This window comes from Salvelinus alpinus, chromosome 5, assembly GCF_045679555.1.
Source record: "Salvelinus alpinus chromosome 5, SLU_Salpinus.1, whole genome shotgun sequence".
NCBI lineage: Eukaryota > Metazoa > Chordata > Actinopteri > Salmoniformes > Salmonidae > Salvelinus > Salvelinus alpinus.
The window spans coordinates 29,688,562-29,700,063 of NC_092090.1; the positions used below are offsets into that span (position 1 = coordinate 29,688,562).

The 11,502-nt window shown below is 44.5% G+C and overlaps 1 protein-coding gene across 4 annotated transcripts in view; it reads left to right on the plus strand.

The window, feature by feature from the left end:
• The window catches only part of LOC139575024 (serine/threonine-protein kinase 33-like), a 38,371-nt gene extending 27,912 nt beyond the window's left edge, over nucleotides 1-10,459 (plus strand). For 2 of the 4 annotated variants that reach the window (XM_071399937.1, XM_071399938.1), the window contains exons 7-14: nucleotides 2,107-2,192; nucleotides 3,037-3,124; nucleotides 3,214-3,289; nucleotides 4,788-4,900; nucleotides 5,087-5,172; nucleotides 5,365-5,748; nucleotides 6,116-6,214; nucleotides 9,357-10,459. In XM_071399937.1, the coding sequence (XP_071256038.1) occupies nucleotides 2,107-2,192; nucleotides 3,037-3,124; nucleotides 3,214-3,289; nucleotides 4,788-4,900; nucleotides 5,087-5,172; nucleotides 5,365-5,748; nucleotides 6,116-6,214; nucleotides 9,357-9,584 (1,160 nt within the window). In that variant the 3' untranslated portion in view covers nucleotides 9,585-10,459. The remainder of the gene's footprint in view (nucleotides 1-2,106; nucleotides 2,193-3,036; nucleotides 3,125-3,213; nucleotides 3,290-4,787; nucleotides 4,901-5,086; nucleotides 5,173-5,364; nucleotides 5,749-6,115; nucleotides 6,215-9,356) is intronic. The other 2 variants (XM_071399936.1, XM_071399935.1) reach the window with 2 other exon arrangements.
• Nucleotides 10,460-11,502: the final 1,043 nt, after the last annotated feature.

Genomic DNA, 11,502 nt, shown 5'->3' on the forward strand with positions numbered 1-11,502 from the left:
ATCGTACTCAAACGAGTCAAATTGGTGATATCACGGTCACATCGTACTCAAACGAGTCAAATTGCTTTGGCCTCATTGACGTGTGATAATCAGGGAGATGATACCACGTTATGGCTCCCAGTCATTATAGAACCTGGCTTATTCTAATAATGAGATAATAATGAACAACTGCCAGGCAAAAATGGTAGCCCTTTTAATTGAGTCTGAGGGGTTTATTTGAAGATGCTGCTTTTCCCCCCTCCTGATGGTGAAATCTCTAGTTAGAGGTAATTTAGGACGTTGCTTGGCAATGAGACACCATTACATGGGGCTAATGACTCATTTACAACGAGCTGGGGAGGAATACAGATTAATAGGTGTGTTTTCACACTAAGAGTCCCTCTGCGCTGTCGTGCCGCACTTCTATGGCGACTAATGATACCAGTGGGGATGTGATGCTAAAGGTTAGCAGTGACTGTCACAGGTAGTGCCTTAAAGGGCAATTCCACCACTTTTCAACCACATTTTCATTGTCTCCAGCTCAATAGCAGTGTGTACATATATGAAAACGGTGCACCACTACGTTTTGTAGAAAGAAATATAAACGTGCTGTTTTCAGATATGTACACACTGGTTTGGTGCTGGAGATGATGAATATGGGGTAAAAAAGTGGAGGAATTGTTCTTTAACCATATATAAGCAGCATGCACATTCATTACTTCTTGAAAAGGAAATATGACAAATTGTTTAGTAAAGACATTGATATGATACATTTATTTTGCATAGAACGATTCATTTGGTCCCATGGAATATTACTATGAATTTTGTGAACCATTTGTTCATTGTACTATTAGTTCTTCACCATGCTGTTGTTACTATATAGATATAGAGGTTCATCCACTGTTGCGCACCCCGGAGTCTTTTTATTCAGTCCATATCTTCCTGAGCTCAATCTACATGAACATTCGAGGAGAGGAAACAATATATTAGAGGTCAGAATGCTCCGCCCCCCTCACAAAATCACTTTAACAGAGTCGAACTTTAAGACTCCAGGGGAGAGAACTTCTCAAACTAATATGTGTGCAGACACTTTATTTTCCATCCCATCAAGTCAATCTAGCAGCAGCATCTAATCTAACCTTTATAACTCTCTCAAACGTCTCCGAATCCTCCGCTCAATTCTGCACATCTCTTGTAATGACCACTGATACTTTGTGGCTCACCATTTTTAAAAGGAGGCTGATATCTAGAGATTTGTCATAGGGATTGCTTGAATTTAGTAACGCGCTCATGGTTTTCCTGAGGATAAAGTAGCTGTTCTTGTCACAATCTCTGGGACTTCAGCTGGGGCAGAACCCCTCTCTTTCTCAGTAAATCAAACTCATTCCCAGTGGAATGCTCGATGACATCCATGATTGATTAAGGTTGTGGAGATGTCACCTGTTGAAAACAAGGCAACACTAAACATATCGTTCCCCACGAATGATGCAGGGATTTCATGTGTCCTACTTATATCAGTACACTCGTAAAACTTCTATTAGATCAAATATGCCACACACAGCAAAAAAAAACATTCAATTTATTGTCACCAAATTTGACACGAATTGCAAAAAAAGTATATCTCCCTCACTAACTTTAAGCATCAGCTGTAAGAGCAGCTTATCGATCATTGCACCTGTACACAGCCCATCTGTAAATAGCCCACCCAACTACCTCATCCCCATATTGTTATTTATTTATTTTTGCTCCTTTGCACCCCAGTATCTCTACTTGCACATTCATCTTCTGCACATCTATCACTCCAGTGTTTAATTGCTAAATTGTAATTATTTCGCCACTATGGCCTATTTATTGTCTTACCTCCCTAATCTTACTACATTTGCACACACTGTATAAAGATTTTTCTATTGTGTTATTGACTGTATGTTTGTTTATTCCATGTGTAACTCTGTGTTGTTTGTGTCGCACTGCTTTGCTTCATCTTGGCCAGGTCGCAGTTGTAAATGAGAACTTCTTCTCAACTGGCCTACCTGCCATCGTACTTGTCCTCTCTGCTAAAGACCTTTTGAAAGCCATTATGGTTGGTTCTTCTCATAGTAAAGGTGGTGTTCTTTTTTTGTATTTCAGACATAGTTCACCGAGACCTGAAACTGGAAAACATTCTAGTGAAGAGCTATCATCATGGTGTTGATAATGACATGATCAATATCAAGGTGAGACGGCGACACAAACTGGAAGACTTTCACTGCCGTTTCTCATCCAGCCAGTCTCTGCAGGGACTTAAGGACAGGCTCCTGATGTGTTTTTCTTTTCTTTCTCCCACTCCCCCTAAATGGTTTTAAATGCTACCTCATTATGACAGACCCCCTTTTGGTTCCCCTTTATATCACGCCGTACAGAAGGGTGAATCAAGAGCATCTTTTAAGACAAATTACCGCCTGGGCCCAGCATGTTGTGTGCATTGACGGAGCGCAGGTTAAAGCAGATACCTGGAGCGCGGGCTCAAACAAGGCAGGGCGGCAGCATAAATCACACACACACTGCTGAAAGACAGCGTTGTTCTGGCACGGTATAAAAGGCTTTTATCTGTAAGGAGGAGGTCATCTCTCCTGGATATTTTCTCCTGTTGTATTTCTCATTAACTTAATCATTATGATTTTCCCCTCACTATTGTCATTGGTTGCACTAATTGCACTGTTTGTCTACATAACCTGGTTCAAGTATTCATGACATTACCCTGAAGAAGGCAAAGTGATGCCAAACGTTGGTAAATACCCAATAAATTACTGGGAGTTTATACATGGAGTGCGACTTTCTTTATTTTGATAGTTTATAGTATTTGTCCTGACTGCCATTATTTACTAGATGAGACCATACAGCATGTACAGCTCATATTTGTTATTCATCTAACATAGAGAGACCCAGTTATTGTTGCTCTTCAAGTAAACCTTGTTTTGTCTGATAAATAACAGCAACAAGAAAGGATTTGATATGAGATGGATACATGCTGTAGGCCTGCGTGTGTATCAGTGTCTGCTGTCTGCTCTCTCCTCCCAGGTGACAGACTTTGGGTTGTCAGTGAAGAAGGGGGGTGTTGGCAGTGAGAACATGCTGAAAGCCACCTGTGGGACTCCTATCTACATGGGTAAGACTGACACGCTCAGCTCCTACACACAAAGATCACATCATATTAGAGTAGTCCTGTTAAAACCAGTCCTCTCCTCTCTGTTTCAGCTCCTGAGGTGATCAATGCTCATGAGTACAGTCAGCAGTGTGATGTGTGGAGTATTGGGGTCATCATGTACATGCTGTAAGCAATGCACCCACCCATCCCTCCTTTATCACTGCCTGTCTTTCTGGTCTGTCTGTGTCTCTCCCTCTCACTGTAGCAGCTTTTCCTATACTGTGTACAGTTAGCCCAGTGACTGATCAACTAGTAGTATATATTTTTTTCTAGTAGTATAGTTGTCACTGACAGGGCTGTGTGACTGACAGGGCTGTCTCCCTGTAGGCTGTGTGACTGACAGGACTGCCTCCCCGTAGCCTTTGTGACTGACAGGACTGCCTCCCCGTAGCCTTTGTGACTGACAGGACTGCCTCCCCGTAGCCTTTGTGACTGACAGGACTGCCTCCCCGTAGCCTTTGTGACTGACAGGACTGCCTCCCCGTAGCCTTTGTGACTGACAGGACTGCCTCCCCGTAGCCTTTGTGACTGACAGGACTGCCTCCCCGTAGCCTTTGTGACTGACAGGACTGCCTCCCCGTAGCCTTTGTGACTGACAGGACTGCCTCCCCGTAGCCTTTGTGACTGACAGGGCTGCCTCCCCGTAGCCTTTGTGACTGACAGGGCTGCCTCCCCGTAGCCTTTGTGACTGACAGGGCTGCCTCCCCGTAGCCTTTGTGACTGACAGGGCTGCCTCCCCGTAGCCTTTGTGACTGACAGGACTGCCTCCCCGTAGCCTTTGTCACTGACAGGGCTGTGTGACTGACAGGGCTGTCTCCCTGTAGGCTGTGTGACTGACAGGGCTGCCTCCCCGTAGCCTTTGTGACTGACAGGACTGCCTCCCCGTAGCCTTTGTGACTGACAGGACTGCCTCCCTGTAGGTTGTGTGACTGACAGGACTGCCTCCCCGTAGCCTTTGTGACTGACAGGACTGCCTCCTCGTAGCCTTTGTGACTGACAGGGCTGCCTCCCCGTAGCCTTTGTGACTGACAGGACTGCCTCCCCGTAGCCTTTGTGACTGACAGGACTGCCTCCCCGTAGCCTTTGTGACTGACAGGACTGCCTCCCCGTAGCCTTTGTGACTGACAGGACTGCCTCCCCGTAGCCTTTGTGACTGACAGGACTGCCTCCCCGTAGGCTGTGTGACTGACAGGACTGCCTCCCCGTAGCCTTTGTGACTGACAGGACTGCCTCCCCGTAGCCTTTGTGACTGACAGGACTGCCTCCCCGTAGCCTTTGTGACTGACAGGACTGCCTCCCCGTAGCCTTTGTGACTGACAGGACTGCCTCCCCGTAGCCTTTGTGACTGACAGGACTGCCTCCCCGTAGCCTTTGTGACTGACAGGACTGCCTCCCCGTAGCCTTTGTGACTGACAGGACTGCCTCCCCGTAGCCTTTGTGACTGACAGGACTGCCTCCCCGTAGCCTTTGTGACTGACAGGACTGCCTCCCCGTAGGCTGTGTGACTGACAGGACTGCCTCCCCGTAGCCTTTGTGACTGACAGGACTGCCTCCCCGTAGCCTTTGTGACTGACAGGACTGCCTCCCCGTAGCCTTTGTGACTGACAGGACTGCCTCCCTGTAGGTTGTGTGGGGAACCTCCATTTATCGCCACCTCTGAGGAAAGACTCTTTGAGATGATCAAGAAGGGAGAACTCCACTTTGTCGGACCCGTCTGGGACTCTATCAGTGATGCAGGTGACATACAGTAGTACTGCTTCTCAACCTCTCTGACTTCTATTTGTAACATCTCTGGTGATATGGAACTCTAAGGACACATGGTACTTGACCACATCCAGGTTGAGCTGACAGGTCCTTCTTACAATGGTTATTATTACATGACTTTAACATAGCGTACTGACTATCACATTTTTATCTCACCAGCCAAAAAAGTGTTGAGTTGCCTCCTGAAAGTTGATCCCGCCCATCGCATCACAGCCAATGAGCTGCTGGATAACCCCTGGATCACGGTAAGGGGCTGATCCACCCAGCTACATTTCACATTAACAATAATGAGTACAGGAAGGACTCTCTCTGGTATTGCTGCATGATGGGGTTGGGAATTGGTATCTCACAGCCTGGTTTATGGGGTTTATTGCAGTGTGGTGATATTAACCCTTTAGAGGGGGTCTAACATTAGTTAGTGGTACTGTGTCTTACAGGGTGACACCAACACTCTGGCCACACCCACCAACGTGCTGGAGATGATGCGTCTGTTCCGGGATGACCCGGAGGAGGTGGAGAGTGAGGAGGAGAGCGAGGTGGTCAGTGACGTGCTGAACGAGCTCTCTCTCAGCTGCTCCCAGGACAGCCTGACTCTGGAACCCAGGGCAACACTGGAGGACGGGGCAGGATCAGAGCATACAGTAACACTGGAACCTAGGGTTAGGCCTGAGAACAGGGCAGGGATGGAGGGTGTGGCCAGGCTGGAGGACCAGGTAAGGCCGGAGCCCAGGGTGGCCTCAGCATGCAGGAACATTGCTGAGCTCAGCTATGAGGGAGACACAGACAGTAGCAGCAGCAAACCCACCACCCCCACCAAACAGGTACTGTAGTATGCAAAGTTACCACATATACTGTACACACAACTCAGTCACGCCATGAGACTCATCATGACCTGCCACTTCATAGGTGTTAGGTTCAAAATAACCTATTTCACTAAACCCACCATGACTCAAGCTCTGGTTTAAAATTAGTCTTCTTGGCAAGTGAGCTGTTTCAGTTACACACTGGTATACGATCGTCCATTTCCCTTCCACTTCCACCTCAATTAGCTTATGTGGTAATGATCTTGTTTTTGACTAAAGACTATCTCTCTGTTGCGTAGCTATACTTAAAGCATGGGAGTTATCAGGCTCTCTACAATATTTAGGGTTATTCAACCCCCCCTGATATCTCTGTAATCCACTGCAGAGACAGAAGAAGAAGGTTGCTGCCTCATCGTCCAATGGACTGAAAACCAACAGCTCTGCTGTGAAGGTCTGCAACTCACTCAGTCCCCCCACTTCACAGGTCAGTCATTTAGCAGTCTGTCTGCAAAGTCCTCTTCTTACAACACTGGGAATTAGGCTGCCATTAGATATTTGTTTTTTGACAGTTTAGACAATCGTTTTTTTTCTGATATTGATGCAATAAAGATGATTGCAACTTTTCATCGTGCAAAAAATGGTTTGAATTTGTCACACGGGCCATTGATTCATGTATTTTATATTAAGCCAAGCTGAATCTCTATTTGTCTTCACAAAACAGCCTGGAATGTATAAGATCTGATTCAAAATGGGTTGACTTGTTAAAGAAAATGCTTTTAGTTTGTTTTAAAGGCCCCCACCAGCGGGCAATGCCACCCCTATTTCGACGTAATTCCTGTCTTGTAGCGGAAATTGTTGTTTAGGTTCCACCTCCGAAGAATAACACAGGCTGCTAATACATATTCATGATTTGGGGCTGGGAACATTGTGGTGATTTCCACGGAGTGGAGTAAAACAACAAGCAGGGTGCTGATGACTGTCAGTGTAGCTAGCTAGCATGCTAACTTTATCTAGCTAGCTAATGTTATCTGTTGTTCAAAAGATTAGCCAGCTAGGCTATGGCTGGTTCTGGAGCTGGATTTGTCATAAGCATGTAGGGCAGGGATGGGCAACTTTGAGGGTGTGGACCACAAAAAATCTGAACTCATCATGAGGGGCCGTAGTTGCTCGCTGGTTTTTATACTCGCATCCATAAAGCAAGTTTGCTTAAATTAAGCACATTTTGCCATGGAGCGGAGAGAAGATTTCGCAATTTTTTAACTAATTTCATGCAATTCTACTCATTTTGCCATGGAGCGGAGAGAAGATTTTGCAATTTTATAACTAATTTCATGCAATTCTACTCATTTTGCCATGGAGCGGAGAGAAGATTTTGCAATTTTATAACTAATTTCATGCAATTCTACTCATTTTGCCATGGAGCGGAGAGAAAGATTAGCTCTTTTACGGATAATTTCCTGCTATTGTACACATTTTGCCGTAGGGTAGAGAGATGTTTGCAGTTTTTAATATGATATCTAAGTGAGACCGCTGGCCGCTAAGCTAACTTAGCAATCACGTTTTTTTGTTTTTTTTGTTTGCTGACATGGGCTAATTGACTGACTATCACTAGCTAGGTTTCCATCCAATTGGAGACAGATTTTCACGTGAATATTCTAGAATGCGTATTAAGAAAATATGTACATTTTACCAGCGGTGGTATGTTTCCATCAAATGGAGTTGTTTCAGATAAATGATGACATAGTGGTCACAAAATATACTTTTTCATTAAAGTTTTTATGTACCGAATAAAAATCTAAAGTTTGACGTGTTTCCATCTGATTTCCAACTCTACCAATACTTTTGTCACAAAAACTGTTGCGTTAAATAGCAAATGTGCCTACTCTGGGCTTGGCACCTGCGCTCAAGCCAACAGCTCGCAGGTACAGTGTGGGGAGGCTGTGCGAGTTGTCTAGATTTGGTTTATTAGGATCCCCATTAGCTACTGCACATGCAGCAGCTACTCTTCCTGGGGTCCACATAAAAATTAAATGCATGACAAAGTACAGAACAGTATTAGACAAGAACAACATAAGATATTACATTAAATTCAAATAAATACAAATAAAATAAGACTTTTATATATATATAGTAAAGACACCAAGAGACAACTAAAATCCTATCTAGTATAAAAAATAATAGTGTCTAGTCTACATGATGAGATTATTATGGAGAAGAGCGAGAATAGTTTATTTTTCAAATGGCAATCAAGCATTGATCATCATGTAGCCTAATAAACTGCAAGGTTTCCCGAGTCGTAATGGGAGGACTACACACCATATCATCGGGTGAATCCAAATTGACTTCGATATGATGGTTATATCAATATTTAGGTATACGGGCCGCCATTTCTCGAATAATCAATTTTACCAAAACAAAAAGATCCCATCAGGTCGAACGAACAAATTATCTGTCAGCATTTATAAATTGCACTGAAACCTCCTGTTTTCATCACAGCTGCCTTGATATTTTGTATTTTTTTTTCTCCCCAATTTTGATCTTGTCTCATCGTTGCGACTCCCCAACGGGCTCGGGAAGCGAAGGTCGTGTCATGCGTCCTCCGAAACATGACCCGTCAAACCGCGCTTCTTAACACCTGCTCGCTTAATCCGGAAGCTAGCTGTACCAATGTGTCGGAGGAAAAAACGTTCAACTGACGACTGAAGTCAGCCTGCAGGTGTCCGGCCCACCACAAGGAGTCGAAGAGCACGATGAGACGAGTAGAACCCCAGTAGTGATGCCGCAACATTGCAAGGCAGTGCCTTGGACCGCTGTGCCACTCAGGAGGCCCCTAATGATTTATTTCTATACAATATGACTTAACTCGCATAAAAACTGTGGATGGAAACGTGGTTACTGACTGACATAACAAGAAAAATTATCTGCTGATGCACAACCAAATTGTGAAATCGTACCTTGTGTATTCTACTGTTCCGAGGGCCTTCAAACTGCGGGCCGCCAGTTGCCCATCCCTGATGTAGGGATACTTCGCCACAGATGGATAGGGGAAACAAGTTACTTTGACTTTGTCATCTATTGTTATCTCCAGTTTTGGCGTCTTCCATAAATTATCTATTATATTTTTCAGCTCAGTCGGAACTCGCAAACTTTGCAGGTGTTTATGATTAATAAACAATGCCATGCTGGTAGGTGGTACCATTCAACTAAAACTTAGCCCTGAATCGAAATATTGGCTAAAAAGAATGTGCATGTCATTTCATAGGAAAAGACACGTCATTGGCACGAATTTGCACGAAGTGGGCAATTTGGGTTTGTCACATCAAGCCCAAATATATTATACTTTGACCTAAAACAATGAATTATTGACTTCAATCGTTGTGCAACACCATGAGTAAGCTATGGCAATTGTTTTTCAGCTCAGAAAAGTGGATTTCTTCTAGTATGGGTGTTTTAATGCTTTTTGGCCATCATGTTGGTGCTGTTGATATTCACTCACCACTAGATGGTGACAGATTTACCTAGAAGGTGAGTCGAGCTAGTGACAGATCCAGTAGATGTTGTTCTGTAGAGGTGAACCTGTTGTGTTGGCCTTGTGTGAGATGAATGTGAGTATCTTATCTTTGCAGTCCCATACAGGTGGCAAACTCTCCAGGCAGTCGAGTGCAAATCGTCTCAGCCCACAGGACAAGAGCGAGACCCGCCCAACCTCTTCCCCAGTGGGGCCAGCTCCCAAACCAGCGGCCGGTCCAGGGAAGGCAGAGGCCCACAAACCCCCCCACACCCCCTCTGGCTCTAGGCCTGGGAGCCGCTCCCCACGACCACCTCTCTGCAGCAGGCATAAGAAGAGCTCCTAGGCACCAGCAGCAGAGTCCCCATCCCCACGGGCGCGGCGTGCCAAAGGAGAGGAACCCAGTCAGAGCTGTACTCTTGGGGGTGGCAGGCCTGCTAGACACATGACCTGTTGGTATTCATCTATACACTGTGTGGCACACACCAGCCCTGAACTGAATGAATAGTCTCTCACACACCCACTGTGATGTTGTTTAAGAATGGCCAGTAGACAGATGCTGAAGATAGGTTTGTCAGTAGCATCAGCTTGAATGCATTCAGAGGGTAAACCAGCATGCTGTGGAATCAGGAGAGCAAATAATTGACCTAGCAATAATTTCACAGTAAAGCACCTGATTCCTGTTGTTCAAACTATCCCTGTTGTGTCCCCACTGACCTATCTTAGGCTACCTGTCGTTTCTGTTATGCTTAGTTACATACTTTGTCTGCATTTTCCATATCAAACTCACCGACAGTCGGAGTCGTTTCAAAATACACTCATTAAAAAGTAGATGGGGAAACTCAAAGGGAGTGTTCATCTCTCTTATTTATTCCGTTGGGCATAATTCATGATTTATTAGTGGTACACTGGGTTGTGTAGCTGTTAGTGTTTTCTATGTACTGTAAAAGTATACTATTTCTTTCAGTATCCTAACGGGCAAATTTGTTATGAAAGATCTTCAAAGTGCTTTGTTTTTCCCCACAAATGTCATTAACATAAAAATAGTCCAACATTCATTAGTAGTCAGTGGCGACCAGGGGCTCAAGCTTGTCTGCTGTTTATTCTTTTCATTGAGCTGTTTTTAGGATGATTTAAGGATGATTGCCAAGCATTATGAGAAGAAGCTAATGTACAGAAACTCCATTATTTTGTGTTCAATAAACATAATCAGAAATGTGATTTATTTTTTTGTGATTCTGTGATAACTTTTCCATTATTCTGTTTTGATCTCTCACTTTTTCTAAAATAAAATCAAAATGCAGTTGACCCTCTTTGGGTCCATACAGACCGCCAGTGGCACACAGGCTGGTTACGCACCATCAAAACGCAGGGGATTGGGACTGAGGGCAACCATGGCTCTAATCTCGTTTGGGAGGCCATTGAAAGCAGCAGGAGCTACTTTGAGGGCTCTGCCATTCAAGCACAGGTCTTTCTGTTGTAGAGAGAATAATCCCCAGCATAGATACAACATTAAAGTAGTCAAGCAGAACCCACAGAGGCTGTATTTCAAATCCACCCATTTGCATCTTGAAGTGAATGTGTGCAGACAGTGGAGCACGGATTGAGCAGAGGCTTTCTCTGTGTGTATGTGTGTGGTGGTTGGATTAGCTCTTTTGAAGTGAAGCACATGGCACATTTTTCCTTTTGGGTGATTGGTTCACGGCCTTTAAACTGTGTAAATAGCTCCCTTTTATCAAAGGCTGCCAGTGCTTTGTCCAGGTAGGCATGCTTGCCTTTCCTGGCCTGGTGGATGGAGCCTAGTTTTGATACACAACTTTCAAAATAAAATAGAAAATGCTTTATGGGAGCACAGAGTGAATGACAAATTAAATATATTTTATAGTATTCACTGAGTATACCAAACATTAAGAACACCTTCCTAATATTGAGTTGGAGGGGCATGGACTCCACAAGGTGTCGGAAGCGTTCCACAGGGATGCTGGCCCATGTTGACTCCAATGCTTCCCACAGTTGTTAAATTGGCTGGATGTTCTTTGGGTGGTGGACCATTCTTCATACACACAGGAAACTGTTGAGGGTGAAAAACCCAGCAGCGTTGCAGTTCTTGACACAAACCGGTGCGCGTGGCACCTACTACCATACCTCATTCAAAGGCATTTAAATGTTTTGTCTTGCCCATTCACCCTCTGAATGGCACACATACACAATCCATGTCTCAGGGCTTAAAAATCATTTAACCTATACCTGAAGTGATTTTAACA